Source organism: Amblyomma maculatum, chromosome 1 (genome assembly GCF_055883805.1).
Source record: "Amblyomma maculatum isolate TAMU_Amacu chromosome 1, ASM5588380v1, whole genome shotgun sequence".
NCBI lineage: Eukaryota > Metazoa > Arthropoda > Arachnida > Ixodida > Ixodidae > Amblyomma > Amblyomma maculatum.
Window position 1 is genome coordinate 174,970,921 of NC_139344.1, and position 25,274 is coordinate 174,996,194.

General features: G+C 41.2%; 1 protein-coding gene across 9 annotated transcripts in view; it reads left to right on the top strand.

The window, feature by feature from the left end:
- Positions 1 to 21,844, top strand: part of LOC146204940 (uncharacterized) — a 31,801-nt gene extending 9,957 nt beyond the window's left edge. For 4 of the 9 annotated variants that reach the window (XR_014704085.1, XR_014704086.1, XR_014704087.1 and 1 more), the window contains exons 5-7: positions 2,823 to 2,910; positions 19,140 to 19,286; positions 19,356 to 21,844. Coding sequence is in view for 2 of the 9 variants with exons in the window: in XM_084589624.1 (XP_084445750.1) it covers positions 2,823 to 2,910; positions 19,140 to 19,286; positions 19,356 to 19,479 (359 nt within the window). In the remaining 7 variants the exon portion in view is untranslated. Of the gene's footprint in view, positions 1 to 2,357; positions 2,495 to 2,776; positions 2,911 to 19,139; positions 19,287 to 19,355 lie in introns of those variants that run through there. The other 5 variants (XR_014704083.1, XR_014704084.1, XM_084589623.1 and 2 more) reach the window with 3 other exon arrangements.
- The last annotated feature ends 3,430 nt before the right edge of the window (positions 21,845 to 25,274 follow it).

Here is a 25,274-nt window from a genome sequence, read left to right on the forward strand (position 1 = left end):
ATTTGGTGGTGCACAACTTACGGCCACTTTTGTTTCTGCTTTGTAGCAGTATTTCTAACATGATAACAGAAAATTATATATGCTGTGTATTACAGTCAAATGAAGTTGAGGGCAGTAAGCTACAGAACAACCTTAATAATGCCTTAAGAGAAGTGAAACGCAAATACTTTCATAACAAGTTTGATATAGTTGATGTGAAACATATTTAGAGCAAGCTCTCTTGTTTTTATGTCTTTGCAAGGATCTATCTCCGATACCAAAGAATCAACTGTCAATAATGAGCAGTTGAATGGGAAAATACGGGCTGATAAATTTAACACATACTTCTCCCTTATTGACAGTAGTTGTAATGATAGAGCCATGTGTCACCTGAGGTCAGCTCTGCAATAATCTATATTTCTTAACCCAACTGACGAGAAGAAAGTACTAAATGTGTTCATGAGGCTTAAGAACACAAGGTGTGTGGTCGTTTTTGGTTTAAAAATGCAACCACTTAGATTCGTTTTTGACCTTATCATTGCATATGTAACTTACATATATAACCTCGTTTTAAGTACCGGTGTGTTTCTACAAAAGGTGAAGCGTACAAAAGTAATTATCTTGCACAAAAGTGGGGACAAAAATAACCTAGCAAATAGACCAATTTCAATTTTATCTTTAGTTTCTAAACTACCAGAAAAGATTATTCTATTGAGGATGTCCACATTTTTTGGTAGCCACTCACTAATTACACTTTCACCGCTGTACTCGACCAAAAAGAATTAATTTTGCAAAACCTAAGGACCAGAAAATTAATAATTGGGGTTTTCATTGATTTTTCGAAGGCCTTCGACTGGCTAAACTATACTATGCTCTGCTAAAAGCTGTCCTACGGCGTTTGTGGCGTTGCAGCTGAATTAATAAACAGTTATTTGAGGGATCGATACCAGTCTGTCTGTATTGATAAAGAACTATGGACATCAGAGCAAAGTAAATGTGGCGTACCTCAAGGCAGTATTTTGGACCTCTATTTTTTATTGTCTACATAAACAACATTGTAAATGTTGATGCTTCAGCCATTTACATAATTTACACAGATGGCACTAGCTTCTTTTTTACTAAAACTAATGGAGACAACCTCGTGAAACTAGCAGACCAAACACTTGGTACATTATATTCATGATCACTTGAAAATTCATTGCTAGTAAATTACACAAAAATCAAAGCTTTCCTTTTCTGTCTAGAATCAAAACCTTTTAATATGGTCACTGTTCTGCATGTAAGTGATTCCAAAATTGAATTTTCTCTCGCTGGTAAGTCACGTAGCGTTTTCTTTCAGGAGTTTGTTTATGGGACCACTATACATGATTACCTGCGCACTAAACTTTCTCGGTTTTTAGGCATGCTTAGAACATGCCGTTATTTGCTACCAATACATGTAAAGCACTTGCTCTAAATGCACTTTTCGTTTTGCAGTTAAGTTTGGAGAAACAGCACGAATTCAAAAGTTGGTCATTATGCAGAAAATGCCTTACGCGCGGTTGCAAATCAACTAGATTATGCCTGCACTCATTCGCTTTGCATAAACTATCAGATAATTCAAGTTATTAGACTCTATGAATATAAACTCTCAACATTCAAATCTGAAATACATAAACAGCGCACAGCACTCCTGAACACTTCGAGCTTGAGAGTAAACACCTCGGCTCGCTCAACTCGATATCCAGACTTTTTGTTTGTACTGAGGCCTTGCACAAATTATGGAATGCTGATGATTAGCTTCAGCCTCCCATAAACTCTAAATAAACTATGGCTCACTGCAGAAGGTGTACGTGTACTACAAAGAAAACATTCGTTTAGTATCGTTGCTTTATGCGGTGGCATCTGACGTTTTTCGAGTATGATTTTGTGATACCATTTCACTAGGTTTCTTTTTTTTTTTTTTTTTTTTTTTTTTTTTTTTTTTCTACTACATGCTACTCTACTGACATCTACTCACTGCTGTCATTGTTTATGGGAGGTAGGGTTTATCAAGCCTCACAGATTATGGCTTTTTCCCTGCCTTCCTTATCAATGTGTGTTCTGCATTTACAATTTTACAAAATTGTATGTAACTGTACATGTTTGTAGTAAAAATAAACCAATCCAGTCCAAATCCAATCAAAAATAAACGTGTTGCAAAGATACTGGACACTTGAACACGTTTTAAGGATTGAAAACAGGGGAAATCTGTGTAGGTCCATTATTTACCTGCTAAAAACTACAAGGAAAAAAAAAAAAAACACACAGACAGGGAGGAGCACTTTGTGGACATACACTGCCTCCATGTATTGCATTTCTTAATCGCAAAATAAAAAAATCTAAATTGTTTGTTTTAGGGATTTAGATTTTGAAGTAACTCAGGCTATGCAAAATGCCATAGTGGAGACTACTCACTGGTAAGTCGCCTCTGGGTATCACCACTTTGGGACATTTTAGCCATTCCAAAAACGTAATATATCAGGAAAGCGTTGCAGAGCCGCACTTTTGTTGTGAGCTGTTGTTTACTCAGATAGTGTAAACACTCTTGGCTCAATTTACAACTCCATCTTTAATTTAGTATTTTTGGCTGAGCAGAAATGGCAATTGAACTGATTTATTCACTCCGTGACCACACTGAGTTGGCCAGTATTCTTGCTGCAGATAGCCCATAATTAATCGCGTAATGCTGTTGTGTTTTGTGTATGCATGTTTATTTATTTTTTCTTTGTCCTCAAAGCCTTATGTAATGAGGTGTTGGTGCTTGGCACCCCCGCAGATCCCTAGCCCCCATACTAAAGCTGTCATCTGCACCGTGACAATAGGTTGTCAGGTGGAGGGAAGAAACCATGAAGAGTGGCGGTCAAGGCCGTGGTCAAGACTCAGCCGATGGGCTCCTTGTCTCTCTACCAGGTGAGGGGCTCTGGGACCTTCCTGTGCATATAAGAATCAGAGGTGACAGAGTTTTAGGAACTCTTATTCTATACATGTGCTATGGGAAAATGTGCAGAAAAGCTTGATCGGCCTCTGAAAAGGGGTCGCACTGATATGAAAAAACTGATGCCGCAAAAAATAGAAGCATTTCCTCATTTTTTTATTGTCCACTCCACAACCGGTGAACCAGTAGCCGATTTGTCCACTTTTGCCATGGCAAAAGCTATCAAGAACTGCATTGGCAAGAACTACAAAGCCAATAAACAAAGAAACTTGTACCTCTGTGTTGAAATAGACACCAAAGATCAAAGTGACAAACTGCTGTCTTTGAAACATCTTGGCGAGGTGAGTGTGCAGGTCCTCCCCGCACCATCAATCACACAAAGGGCGTCTCATTTCTGAACAAGAGATATTACAAAGTACTGACAGAGAAATTGAAGATTTGCTTGCCGAACAAGGAGTAATTGTAGCCCGCCAAATCACTATCGAAGAAACAATACAGAGATCAAGACAAAGAACATTGTCCTAACTTTCAGCAGCACAACACTGCTGTGCCGCATGCCTTCATTGCAAAGTCCATCCCTACATACCGAATCCAAGACAATGTTTCAAATTTCAGTGCTTCAGGGTAGCTTGTTGGCTTTCCAGAGCACACCCACTTGTGTCATGTGTGGAGACAAACATACTGATGAGAGATGTGAGCGTACACTGAAATGTATCAACTGCAGCGGCACACGTGGTGCATACTCCAGGTCGTGCCCAATCTGTAACACGGCAAAAAAAATTAAAAATTTGGAAGAGTACAGAAAAGTTGTCATACCTTGGGGCAAAAAGAATGACTCTACTTCCAAGAAGAAGGCACATGTTCTGAAGTGGCGGCGCAGGGACTGCTACTGCCTTCAGTTTCATTTTGTGCACAGATTGATCCAGTGGACCTGGTGTCAACATTCAGGCCCCCAACCTCGTTCACAGAAGCCTGTGGGATAACCCACAGGTCTGAAAATTTCACGAGATCATGTGATCAGCACCGGAGAGGCCCTCTGTCACCACCTTCAGTGGCGGTCTTCTTGGTGACAGACAACCAGAAGAGCACTGCTGAACTGGACCTGTTGCCCCACCCCACTAAGAAGGCAACCGCTGTTCCAAGAGACTTGGCCGCTGGAATGGAACCTGGTACTGCAGTGCCAGCGAAAAAGGTGCACACGAAGACTACTGGCCATCACGACAGAGATTCTACATGTCCAGCATGGAAGGTATGGATGTCAGCAAGAACCTGCCGACATCCAAAACACACAAACACCTTCTCGTCTTTTGGCTGGTTAAGTATGAACCCATACCAACGTGCCCAGTCGTCAACCTTGTTGAGTACCACTAGAGTGGCAATGGATATAGCTCCCAGTTTCCTGGAAACTCCCTGGAAAAAAAGGGAAACTACGAGTTACTGCATCTGAGAGTAAGTAACTTTCCCCAGTCTCCAGCTTATCACAATCAATGGCATATTTAATAAAATGTAATTGTTCCCTTCATGGATCACTGCCTTGTCGTGGCGGAGGGGCTTGCGAAACTCGATGAAGTCGTGAGCTCTGCTGTGTAGGGCCACCCAAGATAGACAGGTCACGGCAGAGAGTTCTGACAAAATGTGATTCACTGGAGAAGGTAATGGCAACCCACTCCAGTATTTCCTGCCAAGAAAACCCTATGGCCAGTCACAATACCATTAATGATATGGCGCCGGAAGATGAGCCCCCCAGGTTGGAAGGCGTCCCACATGTTACTGGGGATGAACAAAGGGCGATTCCTAGTAGCTCCAGGACGAATGAAGCGGCTGGGCTAAAGCCAAAAGGACGCTCAGTTGTGGATGTGTCGGGAAGCGACCGGAAAGTCCGATGTTGCAAGGAGATATATCACATAGCAACATGGAATGTAAGATCTATGGCGCAAGGTAAACTGGATATCGTCAAGCGAGAAATGGACAGATTGAACATTGATATCTTGGGTATCAGCGAGCTCAAGTGGACCGGAATGGGAGAATTTAACTCCTGCGACCATTATGTCTTTTATTGTGGGCACGAATCCAAGAGAAGGAATGGGGTCGCTCTCATAGTGAACAGAAGAATGGGCAAAGCAGTGCTAGGGTACAACCCCAAAAACGACCGAATGATTTCACTTCGGATCCAAGGTCACCCTTTCAACATAACAGTTATCCAAGTCTATGCACCGACCACTGCTGCTGAAGAAGCTGACGTTGAGAGATTTTATGCGGACCTACAATGCCTTTTAGACCGCACCCCATCATCAGACGTCGTTTTTCTCATAGGAGACTGGAATGCTAAGGTCGGGAGTGAAGAAATATCCGGAATTACAGGCAAGTTCGGTCTTGGTGAGCCAAATGAAGCTGGGCAGAGGCTAGTAGAGTTTTGTCAAGAAAACAACCTGACCATAGCGAATACTCATTTTCAACAGCACAAGAGGCGCCTGTACACATGGACTTCACCGGACGGTCTGTACAGGAATCAGATCGATTATATTCTTTGCCGGCAGAGATGAAGAAGCGCTATACAAGCAGTAAGAACAAAACCTGGGTCCGATTGTGGCACCGATCATCAGCTTCTTGTTGCCAAAATTAAGCTTCGATTGAGCAAAACGCACAAAACTAGAAGGCCTTTCAGGTATGATCTGGATCAAATTCCATTAGAATATGCTGTGGAAGTGAGTAATCGATTTCAAGAATTAGATCTAGAAGACAGAGAGCCCGAAGAGATGTGGACTGATGTTCGTGATATAATACAAGAAGTTGCTACTAAGGTAGTTCCAAAGCAAAAGAAATGCAAGAAAGCAAACTGGTTATCTGAAGAGGCTTTGCAAATAGCTGAGGAAAGGAGGATGGCAAAAGTTATGGGGGAAAGAGAAAGATACAAGGTTCTCAATGCGGATTTTCAGAAAATAGCAAGGAGAGATAAGAATGCCTTCCTGAACATACAGTGCCAAGCAGTTGAGGACAACAGCCAATTAAGGAACACAAGAGCTCTGTATAAGACAATCAAAGATATCAAAGGAAGCTTCTGTGCTAAGCTGGGCGTAATAAAGGACAAACGAGGCAAGGACCTCACTGAAGCCTCAGAGATAAAGAAGAGGTGGCAGGAATACACAGAAGAACTGGACAAGAAGGACCTGAATGTGCAAGCCCAACATAAGACGGTTGTGATTACTGATCTCGAGCCGGGCATCCTGAAGAGTGAAGTTGAATGGGCCTTAGCCAGCCTTGCTAAGAACAAAGCTAGCGGAATTGACGGCATTCCAGCTGAGTTGCTTCAAAACCTAAACCATGACGCTGTTAACATTCTGCATACATTATGTCAGAAGATTTGGACAACCCTGCAGTGGCCACAGGATTGGAGGAGGTCAGTTTACATCCCCATTCCAAAGAAAGGCAGTGCCAAAGATTGTTCCAACTACCGCACGATCGCGCTTATTTCGCATGCTAGCAAGGTGATGTTGAAAATCCTCCAAGGTAGGCTGCAGCAGTATGTGGATCGGGAGCTTCCGGACGTGCAAGCTGGGTTTCGCAAGGGCAGAGGAACTAGAGACCAAATTGCCAACCTTCGCTGGATCATGGAAAAAGCAAGAGAGTTCCAGAAACCCATCTACTTCTGCTTTATTGATTATGCGAAAGCGTTTTACTGCGTAGATCACAGCAGATTGTGGCAAGCTCTCCAAGAGTTGGGAGTTCCAATTCACCTCATCTATCTCCTCAGGAACCTGTATGAAGGGCAAGAGGCCACAGTCAGAACTGGGCATAGTCTTACTGATTGGTTTCCGATTGAGAAAGGAGTGAGGCAAGGCTGCATACTGTCGCCCTGCCTATTTAACCTATATGCAGAGTGCATCATGAGGAAGGCCGGTCTGGACGAGTCTTCAGCTGGAGCGAAGATTGCTGGAAAACGTATCAACAACCTTAGATATACGGATGATACCACTTTAATGGCAGAAAGTGAAGTGGAACTCAAGAGACTTCTGATGCGCGTACAAGAAGAGAGTGAGAAGTTTGGGCTTAAACTGAACATTAAAAAGACAAAGATCATGGCGTCTTGCCCTGTCAAGTCCTGGAGCATCAATGGACAAGAAGTGGAAGCTGTGACAGATTTTCTGTTCTTGGGCTCCAAGATTACCTCGGAAGAAGACTGCAGCCATGAAAGTAGGAGACGCCTGCTTCTGGGAAAGAGAGCAATGGTTAGCCTTGACCGCCTAGTAAAGAGCAGAGACATTAGTCTGCCAACCAAGATCCGTATAACTCGTGCTATGGTCTTTCCAGTTGTGGTGTATGGATGCGAGAGTTGGACTGTGAAAAAGGCTGACAGCCGAAGAATTGACGCGTTTGAATTGTGGTGCTGGCGAAGACTCTTGAGAGTTCCTTGGACTGCCAGAAGATCAAATCAGTCGATATTATTGACCATAAACCCTGACTGCTCATTGGAGGGTCAAATTCTAAAGTTAAAGCTCAGCTACTTTGGTCATCTGATGAGAAGAGAGGAGTCGCTGGAGAAAGATTTGATGTTAGGAAAGGTTGAGGGTCGCCGGAGAAGGGGTAGGCAACGAACGCGATGGTTAGATGGCATCCTCGAGGCACTGCAGATGAAGTTATGTGATGTTAGGAAGATAGTAAGAGACCGGAAAGCGTGGCGTGACATGGTCCATAGGGTCACGAAGAGTCGGACATGACTGAACGACTAAACTGAACTGAGAGGTTTACATATAAATTACACACATTACAGATTTGTGTACAACAATGACACCCACAGCTCTATGCCTTCAAGAAGCACACCCTGAAAACAACATTCAAATATTTTCAGAAAGTAGAACACTTTCTGAAAAGACCGAGTGTGGGCTAGCAGACTATCAGGAAGCATCGTAATGATAGCACAAAGTGACATCCCTGCCAGAGAAATACTACTGAAAACGAACTTTGAAGCAGACCTAGCTGTAAATATCATTAGCCATAAAACAATGACAATATGCTTTGTGTGCATACCACCACACCCTACAGTTACCAACCATGATTTAGATCTTATTGAACACTTACCGGAGCCATATGTGATGGTTGGGGATCTTAACGCTCACTCTTCCTTTTGGGGAAGTGAACATACAGACTCAAGAGGTCAAATTATAGATTTTATACTCTCAAATGACTGATGCATAATCAGTGTGATAAAGGCTATCCTAGTTCTGGAAAAATGACCTCCCTTTACTTGGCTTTTTCATCATTATCTCTTTTTAATGATTTTTAATTGCGACATTTTAGATGACATCAGGAGAAGTGATCATTTACTTGCAGTTTTAATTTTATCCTGTTCACCCATCATCTCTACAAGGCCATGGCGCTGAAAAATTCACCTCGCCATTTGTTCAGTTTTGAGCTTGAATGCCACATTAGAATTAAAATATTGTGAAGACCTCGCCATAGAAGATTGACATGAAAAGTTCACAACATATATATAATAAGAACAGCAACAGTAACCATCCCTCAAACCTCGGAACACACAAAAACATAAAATTTGTTTGACAAAAGATTGTTGATTGGCCAAAAAATAGCAAAACAAAGTGTGGGGCATCTTTTGCAGGTACACCATTGCAGAGAGCCTACTTATATATCTAAAAGGGCTAGCGCCAGAGCATGGTACATTAGATAACATGCAGAGAAAACTTCATGGCAGAAACGTGTATCCTCTATAAACAATTTATTTATTTATTTATTTGCACATACTATCAGTCCATCTGGACTAAGATAGGAGTGGGTTTGACATCAAAATTTATAAACGCAGGCCAGTACGATAAAACAGCAAGTACAGTCAATAAAACACAGTTCATAAAATACAGTCAATGTAATGTACAAATTATGTGCACTCCTGCGTTAAATATTTGCATATAAGGGTAGCAAATTGCTCTCGGGATTGAGCATTCACAACGTGGTTAGGAAGGCTGTTCCAGTCGGATGATGTGGCAGGAAAAAAAGAGTATTTAAAACAGTCCTTAAAAAATTTTTCTACCTGGACGTGTTTATTATGCTTATTACGAGTGACGCGCGTCTTTGCTTTGTTTATGTATTGTTCTTTCTTAACCAGGACTAAACCATTTATTACACAATAAAACAAAGTTAGTCTTTTTTCTTTTCGTCTGTGGGAAAGAAGAGACACATCGGCTTGAGCATAAAGAGGGGTCACTGAATCCAATCGTCGATACCGGGAGAAAATGAACCGTAGCGCCCGTCTCTGTATCTGCTCAAGCTTAGAGACAGACTTTTTGTGATATGGGTCCCATATTTCGCATGCGTAATCAAGTAAAGGCCGTGCAAGCATCTTGTACGCTGTCAGTTTTGTGTCCGTAGAAGCCTGTTTTAGGATGCGTCTAATGTAGCCTAATCGCTTGTTTCCCTTCGCGACAATGTTGTCAATATGTTTTGCCCAGCTAAGATTTGAAGTGATGGTCACGCCGAGGTACTTGTATTCATTTACTCTGGAAAGCGGGCTACCTTGCAAGCTATACACATAGTTCAGGGGCTCAAGCTTGTGAGTAATTGTCATGCAAACTGTCTTGTGTGGGTTCAGTGACATCTGCCATTCCGAGCACCAATTATCGATTTGGAGTAGATAATCATTAAGCTGAATTTGGTCATTAACGGATCTGATTTCATGGTAGATAATACAATCGTCTGCGAATAGCCTCGCTTTTACTGGTGAATCCCGGATCATGTCATTAATGTATATCAGAAATAAGAGGGGGCCAAGAACTGACCCCTGGGGTACACCTGATCTAACTTCGCAACAATCGGACCTCTTATCCCCAATGACAACATACTGTCTGCGACCTCTTAGGAAGTCCTCTACCCATCGAACTACACAGTTATGTCCCGAAACGGTTTTTACCTTGATTAGAAGCTTTCTGTGGTTAACCTTGTCGAAGGCTTTTTTGAAGTCTAACAATATAACATCCATCTGGCCCCTGCAATCAACCACTTTACAAAAATCATGACAACATTCCAATAGTTGTGTCACTGTTGACAAGCCCTCCCGAAAGCCATGTTGGTATTCACTAAAAAAATCATTGCACGTCAAGTGCTGGCGAATATGTTTTGATACGATATGCTCTAAAAGCTTACATTACACTGATGTTAGTGCTATTGGCCTGAAATTTGAAACGTTAGCAGCGTCACCATCCTTAAAAACTGGGGTAACCTTACCAATCTTCCAATCATCAGGAAGCATACCTGTGGTTAAAGATTTCTTAAAAATTACGAAGAGATACCTGGCCGTCCATTCAGCGTACCTCCTTAAAAATAAATTCGGTATTTCATCCGGGCCTGCAGCCTTTGAAGTGTCTAGCTTCAGCAGTGAAGCCAGAATTCCCTCGTATGACACTTGCAATTCGTCTAATTCGGGTAAATTGTTATGCGACGTAAATTGTGTCTGTTCTCCGTCATCCGAAGTAAAAACACTTGCAAAGAACCCTTGAAAGCCTCCGCAATTTTAGCCTTATCCTCAGTGAGACCCTGATGCGTGTTCATTTTTGTTATTGGTGTCTTGGTTGCCGACAAGTGTCTCCAAACCTTTTGGGGAGATTTACTCATCGTAATGTTGTAAAACTTATGTTTCGATTCTTTAATCATTAATTTCAACCTTTCACTTAATGTCGTTAAGTCCTCACGTAACGCCGTGTTCACTGATCGCCGCAACCTTGCTTTACGTCTGGACACTTTTCTTTTTAGTTGAAGAATTTCTCTCGTAATCCGTGGATTGTGGATACGTTTTTTCTTGCATTTCAAGGGTACATATTGTGTTATACATTTGTGAACAGTTTTTTTGAAAGCTAGCCATAGTTCATTTATGTGTGCGGACTCATCGTGGCTTAATTTGTCAAAGTAGTCATAACGGTAGCTTAATTCGTCAAGTATGGTAGTGTCATCAGCTCTATTGAAATCTCTGTAGTATGTCAGGTGTTTTTGCGTACAAGAGAATGGACCCAACTGCAAAGTTACACTAACTAAGGAATGATCCGAGATTCCAGGTAGAATGGCAACTTTGTGCAGCCATGATGAGACACTGTCTGTTATGAAGACTAGATCCAGAACCGATCCACCATCACCGTGAACACGAGTAAGCTCTCTGGCTACCTGTGTCAGCCCGTGGGAAAAACACATGTCAACAGCAGCTATCCCAGCTTCATTCTCCCGTGAACCCGGTTCCATTTCATCCCATTTTACACCCGGAAGGTTAAAATCTCCAGCAACAACATGTTTGTGCTGTGCACGCAGGTCATAAAGAAAATCGTTTAGCTTATTAATCCCGTTTGAACCGGACCCAGGTGCACGATACACAGCTGCTACAAACAGCTCTTTTGTCCCTAAAAAGATTTTACACCATAATGTTTCAATGTCGGTCATTTTGCAAATGAATGTGTAATTAATAGACCTTTTAATGAAAATAGCTACCCCGCCCCCTCTGCTGCCACGGTCGTTCCTAAGCACGTTGTAACCAGGCGGGCATATTTCAGAGTCACGTACATCATCGTGCAACCAGGTCTCGGTCATGACAACAACATCAGGGTCATGCTCAATCAGCACATGTTCGAAATCAACGCACTTGTTTACAAGGCTACGAGCGTTAAGATTCAGCAGCCTGAACACTCCGTCATGCGCAAGTCAATCCCCTGCGTGGTCGTGAGCCACTGGCGCTTTTTCAGATAGCTGTTCTTTCACACGACAGCGCCGGTTTGTCGCTTCGTCCCACGCCTAAGTTACACCATTTATCTTAATCTTGTCGAAAACAAGTGTAACTTTTTTTCCACTTTTCCTATCGTTTACTGCGCTGCTCCAAAGACGTTGTCGTCTTCTTCTTACTTCGTATGAAAAGTCTTCGTCAATAAAGATCTTTGTTCCTTGCAGTCTGGTCCGGTAGCGCAGTATTTCTTTCTTTTCGTTATAATTTCCTAGCCGCACAATGACTGGTCTCGAGTTTCCCGTAGAAGGCTTTCCAATTCTAAGTACCCGTTCTGCACTTGTCACTGCTACGTTAAGTTCTTGCGCGAAGACTGCCGCAATCACTTTCTGCTTCACTTGTTCCTCGGTTTCATTTTGTACCTCAAGAATGCCCCGGATCACCACGTTCTTACTGCGGTTGCGATTTTCAATGTCATCAAGCTTTTTTAATACGCCCCCAACACTGGAGCTCAAATCTACAATTTCATGTTCAGCCTGCTCAATCCTTTTACATTCTTCTGAGGTCTTCGAAAGCCCCATTTCTAGGTCAACGAGCTTATGCTTCAATTCAGCTATACCCTTTTTAATTTCATGCTGCCCATCCAAAAGCATCTGCATCATACCTATTATGTCAGTGTCAGGACCTGGATTTGCTTCAATATCCCCGCAACACTTCAGCAACAGTGCCATTGTGTCCCAAAAGTCAGCAATAATTACACAAAGTGCCTGTGGGCCTGGCAGCACAAGTAGACCACGACAGTCGTCTCTGATAGTAGATATAAAACGCTTTTCACCAACCTGTGTGAACAACAGAAGAGGGTTGGTCATTGTCGTTGTCAAACCGGTGCCGCCAAGCCCACTGACGGTACGACGGAAATCCCGGCCCGAAGAAAACGCCCCCTCTGTTGATGTCCATTTCCCTGGCGTTGTCCAAGTGAAATCGTCGACCGCCGGCAACTCGGCGGGAAAATGCCTGTGATGGTCAAATTTGTCGATCTTGATAGAGGAATCCTGGTCTGGCTTTACTGTGAAGAATTCACTGCTGGCCTGCTCTGGCGAAGAACAAAGTAGCAGCAGCACCTGTGCGAACAACAGAAGAGGGTTGGTCATTTTCGTTGTCAAACCGGGGCCGCCAAGCCCACTCAGTAATAGTAACATCAATTCAGTAACATCAAAGAAAATGTGGGAACAGGTTCATAAATTCACTGGCAACCATACTATGGTTACATTTCCAATGCTGACAACATAAAATACCCAAACTACATTAGAAGAGCTGGCCAAAATTTTGGACGAGCATTTTTCCAAAATGTCAAGCTCGCCCTATTACACACACACATTCCTAAAGTACAAAGCTACAGCAGAAAAACAAACTTCCTTTCAGAGCAGGCATGCGTGAAGATTACAGTCAGCTTATTAGATTACCAGTGCTAAATATAGTATTAATATGTTCTAATCTTACTATACCACGTGGAGGTTTGGTATCCTCCGTGACCTAGCCGAACTAGGTATCTGCGGCAGGATGCTGAGCTGTTTAAGCGACTTTCTGGATAACCGCATGTTGAGAGTCCACCTCGGCTCAACATTTTAGAATATTTTAGTCACGAGAATGGTATACCCCAGGGGTGCATCCTCAGCACGACTCTCTTCATAGTGAAAATGAATTCTGTGGAAAAAGTCATCTCAAACTCCATAATCTACTCAGTTTATGTAGACGACCTGCGTATAGCATGCATCTCTCTTCCGGCATATCTACTTGCAAGTGGCAGATACAAATGACAATAAATAAGCTAGCTACATAAGCTGATAAAAACGGATTTAGGCTTTCTCCTCTGAAAACAGTAGTGGTTCTGTTCTCTTTGAGACAAGGCTTGCAGGTCGATCCCTCTATATCTTAACCAAAACTGCCTGACCAATCAAACAAGGACATAAAATTTTAGGCGTCACTTTTGACGAAAGTTCAAAAGTGACGCCTAAATACACATACAAACTTCAAGAAGAAAGCTTCCCATGCCTTAATTGTACTGAAATTACTTTCCCGAAAACACTGGGGGTCAGCTAGGGCTTGCCTCTTAGACTGGTGCATAGTATGTAGCGCAGCAAGGCCTTCCTACTTAAAAAGACTTGATCCGGTTCATAATCTTGGTTCACCGCTATCTTCTGGTGCATACAGGACATTCCAAATAGTCAACCTTTATGTGGAAACGAATGAACCTGCCTTAAAAAATAGAACTACGATAACATGTACAAGGTCATCTACTTCTAGCTATAACACGATCGTAGCTTTCAAAGCAACATTGCATCCGACGCAGGCATGTATCGAAGCAAAGCGATGCAAGCACAGAGGGACCAGAAGATGGTTCTTCATGTGGCCTGCCACTTAGCTTTATTGCATGGCCGGGACAGACGCAATTCCTTTTTGATAATCTGTTCTCAGCCAAAACAGCTTTGTTACTCTGTAGACACAAAATTTCAGAATGCTATTCATCAACAAGCCTCAGGCAATAAAGCCACTCCTCTTGCATTTTGAATAAAAAGGCCAGGATTTATATGTAATGAGTGAAATGCTAAGTATAGCCGCAAGATATGAACTACTCCCATTATGGTACATCCTTCCAGCAGTTTTCAACCTCACACTAACAAAATTTCAGGAAACGTACACGCCACAGGTGCACATTATATTACAAGAATACCTGGAACTGAAAGAAAATATAGGAATTATGCTGCATTTTATATAGATGGCTCAAAAACTAAAGGCTATGTTGGAAGTGCAATAGTACAGAAAATAGTAAGACTGCCTCAGTGTGCACCAATTTTTTACTGCTGAATACACTGTGTGGGTTGCTTTGGAGAAAGTAATGAATGAGAACATAAAATACAGCATCATTTATACAGATTATTTACTTGAACTGAGAAAAAATTGCTGGTGGCTAAGCTTTGGTTAAACCAGTCTGTATGCGAAAGCTTCATTGCACATGGTTAAATAATAAAGCTTTTCGTTGCTGTCATCTTTCAACTTGTCAGCATCGTTTGGTTAGACGTTCCTCCCATTGTTCTGGGGTTTTGGCCGTTCCCTTGGCCTGCTGGTTGGCATATTCACGTGCTCGGCCCACTTTGTACCATGTCACGACCTCGGGATCCGTGGGTGTAGTTTCTCGTAGCCTGAACTGACGGCGTACCAAGTATGTACGCTCTCTCGTCGCATTTCCATCCATTACATATCTGGGCAACAATTGCATGTGCTGTTGTTATATCACTCTAGCATCGCAACCGATGACAGGCGCAGTGCCAAGTGATGACTTCAAGCGCAGCGGCGATGCAGAGCTGCGCAGCGCATGGTAAACGTTCGCTGGCTGAACACCTGGGGTTTTGTGCATATGCAGTGTGACGCTATGCCATGCACGGTATACGACACGACTTGGAGGTTTGGGATCCTACGCGACACAGCGGATTTGGGCATCCGGGGCCGGATGCTCAATGTTCTGAAGGACTTTCTATCAGGTCGTTCATTTCAAGTATGTCTCGGTACCACCTTCTCAAGGAACTTTATTCAAGAGAATGGGGCACCTCAGGGGTGTATTTTAAGCACGACTTTGTTTATTGTAAAAATGAATTTCATATTAGCAAGGTAATCCCAAAATTCATTATGTTCTCGCTGTACGTCGACGACCTTCAAATAGCCTGCACATCCTCAAACATATCAATTTGTGAAAGACAAGTACAATTAACACTAAGTAAACTAGCCTCATGGGCTGATAAAAATGGGTTCAAATTTTCCCCACAGAAGACAGTGGCAGTAATGTTCTCGCTGAAAACGAGGTATACCTATCAATCCCAAGCTACACCTAAATGAGATTGAGTTACCAGTAAAGAGCGAACATAAATTTTTGGGTGTAACGTTCGACAGAAAACTGACATTTCTGCCTCACATAAACATTCTAAAAAGGAAAGCCATGAAATCTCTAAACATACTGAAGTTTCTGTCTCGGAAACTGGGGTTCTGATAAGGGCGTGTCTTTTACATACATATCGATCTGTCATGCGGTCTAGCTTAGACTACAGGTCCATAGTCTACGGGTCAGCTAGACCATCATATCTAAAGAAATTGGACCCAGTACATAACTTAGGTTTGCGCCTTTCTTGTGGCGCTTACAGAACATTCCCTGTTGATAGTCTATATATGGAGACAAATGAGCCTCCGCTGAAAGATAGAAGGGCTCCACTCACATGTGCTTATGTTATCCGATAGTCTCCCCCAACATGTCGCTCACAAATAATTTTCACAAATAAACCACAAGCAACAAGGCCACTAATAATGCGTTTCGAAGACATTTGCAGTGAGCTAAAAATTCTGGACACCTTGCCCGATACTGCACCAAAAAACAGCCCCCTGCCCCCATGGTACAAACTTCCAGCAGTCTGTGATCTCACTCTAACACACTTCAACAAAAACCAAACTCCTAAAGAGCATATAATACAAGAATTTTGCACAATTAGAGAAAAGTACAGTAATTATACAGAGTTTTATACAGATGGATCAAAAACTTCTACTTATGTTGGCTGTGTCGTAGTGGAAGAGAACTGGGAACAAATAATTAGGCTTCCTCAGTGCGCATCAATCTTTACAGCTGAATCCTATGCTATCCTGACAGCTGTAGAAAGAATAGTGAATGAAGGCATTGGGAACAGTGTCATCTACACCGATTCATTGAGTGTACTGATGGCTTTAAATCATAGAAATGCTGCTATGCCTCTACTTGGTGACATAATACATAATGTAAAAATGATCTTGACACAAGGGCATAACATAGTGTTCTGTAGGGTCCCAAGTCACGTAGGCATTGATGGGAATGAAAGAGCAGACAAATGTGCTGCACTTGCCTGCAACAAATTGATTCAGAAACATGCCACATAGAGGTTGCTTGAAATTAATAAAACATAAACAGATGGATAAATGGCAGTTCAGATGGAACAACCAAGAAAATAATTTGCACCTCATAAAGCCGGTACTAGGTGAATGGAAATTGAGCACGCATCAACAAAGTTTTATGGAAGTGATAGTATGCCGTCTTTGTATTGGACATACGCATCTTACATATAACTTTCTACTAATAAAACATAACAAACCGATCTGTGAGGAATGCGACGAGATACTCACTGTAAACCACATTCTAATTACATGCTCAAAATTTGAGGCACTACGGAGAACATTTTACTGTATTTTACAATCGTACCATCCCATTCCACCCCACCTCACTTTTAGGAGAAAGAGCACTTGTAGACCTAGCATCTGTTTTCAGTTTCCTAGAAGAAGGAAACTTTTTAAACAAACTATAGATATTTAACATATCCATTTCCTCATTTGCAACCAAAACATGCATTAACCTTGCTCTTGGCGCATGATAGCCTTAGTTGCTTATGCGCCATAAAAACCAACACAACACATTATCTCATTCCCAGACCATTTTTTTCATTAAAGTTGGTAAACCCACTTTGGACCAATCTATATCAATCCCCTCCATGCATAACCTCATTAAACCTGCGGTTCTACAAGAAGTTGCTCTTTATATTGGTAAAATAAAAAACGATGTTTCTACTGACCATGATGGCATTAAAGCTATGCCGTTGAAGTATGTACTTATCAGCTTGCAACATTCTAGCTTGTATTACAAATGTGAATTTCACTAGCGGTGTGTTTCCGGATGAACTGAAGATAGCTCGTGTGTGCCTGGTATGTAAAGGAGAAAATAGAAATGAAGTTATGAATTATCGACCTATCTCCGTATTATCTGTGTTCTCTAAGGTATTTGAAGGAGCCATTCATAGCAGATTAGAAAAGTATTTTAGCATTTATAATGTTATTAACCCGTCCCAGTATGACTTCTTAAAGAACAGATTGACACAAGCTTTACTTGCTGTTAAAAAAAATATATGGATGATATTGAGTCCCAAGCATATACGCTTGGTCTGGTCTTGGATCTCCGAAAATCTTTTAGTTGCATGCAGCACGAAATTCCCTTGAGCAAACCAAATGGGTATGGAATATCTGGGATTCCCCTGAATCTGCTGAGAAGTTACTTGAGTAACAGATCTCAGTATGTAAAATGCAATAATTCTTTCTTTAAATTTCTTGTGTGTTACCCAAGGTGTGCCGCAGGGTTCTATTTTAGGCCTGCTTCTGTTTTAGTTTACATAAATGATATTGGTTACATACCTAATTAACCAGATTTGGTCATGTATGCTGATGATACAATTTTTTTTTTTTCACTGCCCAAACTCTTCCAGATTTAAAAACTAATGTAAATTATTATCAGGCAAAATTGCATGTTTGAATGCAAAGTGAATAAATTTAGCTTAAACTTGTCCAAAAAGAGTTATATTATTTTCAGACCTATTAATGCCCCATTCTATTACACACTTGATATAAGTTATGCTAATAAACAAATAAAGCAGGTAACCACTTAGAAGTTTCTTAGTGCCTGGTTCAGTGAATACTTATCCTGGAATACTCATATTTATAAACTTGCCATGGATCTTAGCAGAACTGTTGGCTGTCTTTACAGGGTCAGCGACCTTTTACCAGTTTCACTAAATGTATCTATGTATTATGCTCTATTTTCTCCAAGTTATCTTATTGTGCACTGGTGTGGGGCACCACAGCTTCCAGTAATTATCAGAAGGTATTAATTTTGCAAAAGAAAGGCACTTCGAGCTATTGAAGGTTATCACGACAGACTGGAAAACTTATCAGCATCACCTCTATACCAAAAGCATAATCTACTCAAAGCTAACCGGGTCTACATATACCGCTTGTTATAACATATCCTTAGCAATAGACTGTTCTCCGTGTCTCCTAACCACCTTCCTAGTAAATACCCTCTCAGGCAACACAGATACCTAGTCCCTAAAACAAGGACAAATCACGGAAAACAAAAACTTGATTACCAGATTCCAGCTGTTCTCAATAACCCATCCCCTAGTTCCATGTTTCATCTCTCTAAAAGCAAATTTAAAGAGACAAAAAAAAGCAGTTGCCACTCACTGACCTAAAATCAATAGGGTTTTTTTTTTTTTTTTTAGCAAATGCAAATTTTTATTATATGTCATGTTACTGTACGACTTTTTCCAATGTTCTTTATTTTTTTTTTCTTGTTCTGTAGTTTCATTTTGAGCATATAATGTACTTTATGTTTCTGCGTGTAATTTCTCTGCTGTTATATTGCAGTATATTATAATTATGACATTTGCTGTAACGCTCTGCCAGCATTTGTTTGCTGCGTTGCGCACTGCTTTACACTGTTTAGGGAACTGTGACCTCATCAGGCCTAACTGCCTTTTGTCACAGTTCCTTCTTTCATTCTTGAAAGAAATAAAGAAGTGAAGGACCTGTGCGAGAAATTGCATTGTCGCATATAACTGCTTTATTCTACTTCTGACCGCTGAGCATCGTTTCATAACCCAGTTGGCCACCCTGCACTGCAATGAAAATTGCACATAGCCAGAGCCAAGCACGCACAGTAGATGGTGAAGTCCGGTGGAACTTGAAATATCCAAAGGTGACAGGAGGCGAAGCAACTGCTTGCCCGACGAAGGAGGAGCTGACACAATGGTAGGTGCCAATGTTTTTGCTTATTATCCTAGCAGCACTTTATCATGACATTCCCAAATATTTTTCCAGGATATGCAAACACGCTTTCAACATGGCCATGGTGCAGGCAAGCAGTTCGGCAACACAGTCCAGGAATACCAGGAATACTGTTCATGCAGACCTCACACACACCGTTCAGCAGCCAGTTTTTTAGAGTATCAAAGAAAGATGCTGTTAGGCAGAGAAAAGCATGGTTTAATAAGTGATGTGGGCACCATCTTTAGTGAGAGCTGAAAGTAAGTCTACCCATTAGTGCTTATTGTCATATGCTTCCAGGCTGTTGTGTCCGAATTCTGCATAAACACTGAAAAATAAAAAGGGCTCTTCTATTCTGTATAATCTTCTGCTTAGTTCACTGCTGTGATCTCAACAATTACGCTGAACTGCTGTATTTGTTTCGTTATCTTTTTGTCCTCATTTTTACTTTTGGAAAATGCTACCAATTTCGAGACCTGCTTTAGATGTCGCATGCTGCCAAGTAATAAAGACAAGATATCAAGGAACACAGTGGTTTTGTTGTCACTTTGCAAACCTAACTTACCTACACTTGCTGGTGCCAGGTCTGAAGTTCAGCTTTTATTGCACAATTTACGTTTATTTATATATTGATTGTTACCCTCAGGTTAGAAATAGTACTGCAGAGTGAGTGGCTGGAGTATAAAAGCACAAAATAGGCACAGTGGAAAGGAAAGCATGCAAGCAGTATGTAAGTAATAGTTGAGATCAACGTAGTAAACAGCAATACTTGTTATTGTACAATTATTAATTCAGGTGTAAAATAAAGATAATGTATCACTACACAACATGCAAGCTCTAATGAACGTGACAAGTTTTTAAATACCTGGTACTGTGAAACAAATAAATGAGCAAACAGAAATTCAAGCAATGCTTATACAATAGTAATGCAAATTTGTATGATCTACATTGTGCACAACTGGAATAATGAAAAATTAGTGATAGCTACAATAGGAGAGGGAAGGTGATTCTAGTCTTTTATTGTGCATGGTATGAATGAGTCGGAGGAAGTTTTAGTATTGCATGAAGTTATGCCAACTTTGTGAATGTGATCTATGCAAAGTGATATATGAAGGCAGAATGAACAATTTTTATGTAGATCTGCATGATATAATATCTTATGAAACAGGCATGTCCGAGTAAGCTTTGAATGAGTTGCGAGAGTTGACAAATTGAGGTTAGACTTCATTGTGGATACACTGGCAGTGCGATGATGATTAGAGAAAATCAAACAAGCTGCGTTGTTCTGAATCATTTCTAGCTGCTTAACAAGATCAATAGTGCCTGGGTCCCAAACTGACGATGCGTATTCAAGTTGCAAATGAACTCTTGTCTTGTAGAAGCAGGAGCTGAGTGAAAGTTCCATTTTAAATAGCCTAGCAGGCAGTTAGCTTTGTTGACAATAAATTCGACGCAAGTTTACCAGCTAAGGTTAGAAGTGATGTGAATGCCTAGGTACTTGTATGATGCAACTGATTCGATAGCAACATTGTTAAAGTGATATATGTAGGTAAATTGCAAGACAAATCTTGATACTCATAAGAATTTACATTTGTTAACAGTGTCATATCCCATGCTTTGCACCAGGAAGATATCAACAATAGTGGTTTGTAATGTGCTTGCATCACCAGTTATTTAAAGGAAAATGACACAATCGTCTGCAAATAGATGAATTGGTGAGGTTACGGAATCAGGAGGTCATTATTAAATATTAAGAAGAGTAAGGGCCCAAGCACGGTACCTTGCGGAACAAGGTTGAGGCATGAATCATTGCGTGAACTTACCAACAGGTTATTAGTTACCTGCTATGGACTGCTGATGTTCTGCTAGAAAGTGCTCAAGCCATGTTAGCATTAGTATCAAATCCTATCATGTGCAGTTTTAGCAGCAAAAGCCAGTAGCAAACCTTATCAAAAGCATTGGTGAAATCTAAAAAGATGCACTCTGCAGTGGAATGACCAAGAATTGTATGCAACCTGTGAGTAAAGTGGGCAAGTTGTGTTTTGCATGAGTATGACTTATGAAAACCATGTTGTGCATGAAGGAACGAGTGCTTCTAAGAAGTTTACTGTTTGTGTAAAAAGGACATGTTCGAGAATTTACAGGGGAGACCGAGAATTGAAATAGGGCGACAGTTATGAGGTGAGTACTCATTTCCACATTTATGTACTGAAATCACCTTTCCTATCTTCCAGTCTGCCGGCATCATACTATATTCAAGAGATTGCTGAAACACTTTACACAGAATAATCGAGGAATAGTGTTGTTACCCCGCCGGGGTGGCGCAGTGGTTACGGCGCTCGACTACTGTTCCCAGGGACGCGGGATCGAATCACGGCCTTGGCGGCAGCTTTTCGATTGAGGCGAAAAGCAAGGCGCCCGTGTGCTGGGCGATGTCAGTGCACGTTAAAAAGAACCCCAGGTGGTCAAAATTTTCGGAGTCCTCCACTACGGCGTCTCTCATAGCCTGAGTTGCTTTGGAGCGTTAAACCCCACAAAATAAAACAAACAAACAAACAATTGTGTGCTTTTTATTAACTGAGCTAATGCAGTCGATGCTGGCAGCTGAAAAGTGTTTCAGACCATCAGTTGTGTTGGAGATTCCATCTGGGCTGATAGTAACTGGGTACATTGATAGATAATAATATGTAGTTGCAACAATCAGGTAAGTTGTTTGACAAGGATTTGGTGAAGTAACTGGAGAAAACATAATGCTGATGAGCATTCGTTGTCAGGAATAGATTCATCATAAGATCTTATTTATTTATTTTATTCATTTACAAGATACTGCCAGCCTCAGTCTTTGGCCTTTGGCAGGAGTGGGCAGAACAAAACACAAGAACAAAATGAACAGCAGAAAAAGCATATGAATTCAACAAAAAGAAAATGCAGTGCTACAACGATCACTAGGAATCAGTTTGCTCGGGACGGGTGCAGAACAAGTTGCCAGCCTAACACAATCAAGCACCTCTTGATCTGTGCAAGTTCAGCTGACAATTCCAGCAGTATGCTATAAAAAAAAAAAAAAGAACTAATGGAAGGAAGGAATCAAGCACTAAAAATGCAGACGAAAATATAATGTGACATAGAGAAGATGGTGCATAAATGGCATCGAAATTGTAGTGATATGAAAAAATATACCACACATGTTCGAAAGTTTGAGCAAGAAATGAAATCTGTGAATGTAACTGGTATGAAAATGCAGCACCCGAAGGCTTGTGTATAATATCGCAATGACAAGAGTACACAGTCTAGATGTCGTTTGAATCCCGGCCTCGGCGGCCGCTTTTTGATGGATGCGAAAAGCAAGGCGCCCCTGTGCTGTGCGATGTCAGTGCACATTAAAGAACCCCAGGTGGTCTAAATTTCCGGAGTCCTCCACTACGGCGTCTCTCCATAGCCTGAGTCGCTTTGGGACGTTAAACCCTACAAACCAAACCAACAGTCTAGATGCCGTCAAGCATGCCGCACAATGACTGGACGGTCGGGTGTTCCACTCTACTGGGGGTGAGCGCATTTCACTCGCTCATTGTCCTTGGAAAAAAGGAGTATTTAAATGCTTCGGTTCCGCAAGAAAACTCTTTAAATTTTTTTGGATGATTAGATTGTGTCGGGTGCCTAGAAACTGAATTAATGTACACATCCTTATCTATCCCCAGCATATTGTGATAAAGTAAATACACATATTTCAGTCTATCTTTACACCATCGCAATTTAAACGCCTCCAAGTTTGCTTTGTTTTAAGAACTGTCGGAGATAATCGTGAGCTATAGCAATGAAATACAAACCTAACCAATTTTCTTTGCATGCTTTCTATTTGGTTGATATTTTTGGGGGGTTACGGGTCCCATACTGTTAAGGCGTACTCAAGAATCGGTCTAATTTATGTTTTGTATGCTAAAAGACAGATTTTTTGTGTTGACTGTCGTAGCGACCTCCTCAAGTAACCAAGCTTGCGCATTGCCTTTTTTGAAATATAGGATATATGTTTGTTCCATCAGAGGTCGGATGTAATTACAAGACCCAAGTATTTGTAGCTGCTGACCATGTCGTTTTCGTGTGATTGACATAGCAACCGTTTTCTCATAAATATCATTTGCAATGTGGCGCCGCGCTTCTACCTTGACCAATGAGGAATTCAAGCAAACCTGGTCATTTAAGCTTTTGATTTCTTGATGTAATATGTAGTCATCTGCAAATAATATTATTTTTCACTTTTGCTTCTTTTATTAAATCATTGATGAATATTAGAAAGAAAAGTGGTCCAAGGACAGACCCCTGTGGAATGCCCGACTGAGCAGGTGCTGAGTCAGAACACACACCATCATTCAACATGCTCTGTTGCCACAATGACAATTATGCAGAAATCCATTCAAGCAGTGCATCATTTTTAAGCACTTTTTGTAGATTCAAAAGTAGTTTAGGGTGAGACACACAGTCGAAGGCTTTTTCAGAATCGATTACCTAATACCATGTCATTTTGACCCTGTCTGTCTAGTATTTCCACTAATTCGTGAATAGTTTTGAGAAGCTGTATTGTTTTAGATAATCCCTTCCGAAACCCATGCTGCCTGTGATCTGTTAAGTTGTCGTGCAGAAAGACCAAATTATGTTTGAATATAATAGTATGCTCAAGAGTTTTCGAAAGCAACCGTTTTTCTGTTTTGGATATTGGGGGAATCTTTGCGTACTTCCTGTCATTAGGAACTACTGCACACGACAAAGACTTACTAAATAGAATGCACAAATATTTCGAGCACCACTTGGTATATCTCACAAGAAAAGCTGTTGATATGCTGTCCATTTTAGGCAATTTTTTGATGTTTAGTTTTGACAAAAGAGCTAAAATGCCTTCTTCAGTCACTATGATATTGTCGATTGGCAGGCACTTAACTGAAAGAATAAAGCTGGGTTTTCGATTGTCGTCATTTATAAAACTGAACAAAAGAACTTATTGAAGGCATTTGCAATCTAAGCTTTGTCAGTCACTGTTTCTTTGTCTGTACAGAAGCTAGATAAGGGCTGTCACAGCGAAGAAAAGTGTCGCCAAAACTTAGCTGGAGAGAACAGCAGAAAATTCTTCAAAGATACACTTTGATAATATTGTTTTGCTTTTTTAATAGTCATTTTAGTTGCACACTTATGTTAGAAAGTTTACCGGCATTGATATCTGTGGAGCACCGACGGTGTTGATTTCTTATTCGTTTAGCTTTCTGTCCTAGCTGCACTATTTCCTTCGTCATGGACGTGAGCGCTGCCGCGTACACAAATTCATCGGAACAAAGACCTTGACACATTTCAAAACTAGGTTCTTAAAGAAAGTCTGTAGCTTGTTCACATTGCATGTGTCTGATTTAGAAAGAGAAATGAAATCGGACAGTGACCTATCCATGGTGTCCAATATATCGACGTCTTCAGCGCGTGAAAAGTTCAAAAGAAAGCATTTGTTTTTCTTTATTTTCAGTAAGATGGCTTAGTTGAATGGTCAAAAATATCATTTTGTGATCGGATATTCTATCAAAAATATGTACTTCGGGCTCACGCTTGAGCACTGCATTGCTTACAAGAAATAGATCTAAGACTAAAGCTGTATCATTTTGAACTCGGGTGGGCCATTTCACTAACAGCTAAGTCATGAAATAATATGAGGTCCACAAAAGGTTCAGCCCTACTAAAAAGGGGTTCAGGAAAATCATTACTCCAGTTGACTGACGGCATAGGGCATGAGGTGGGTACTCAATAAAATATACAGAAGCGCTACGCAAGAGTAGTATGCGACAAAAAGCAGGAATAACCTAGTGGCATAGCCAGAAATTTTGTTCGGGGAGGGCTCACGTTGCAGCGCATCCTCCTCCATATGGAATTTGTCGATGGATTAAATATGATTAATTCCAGCCAATAGCCAAGAGCCATTGTGTATTAGGTGCTGCAAAC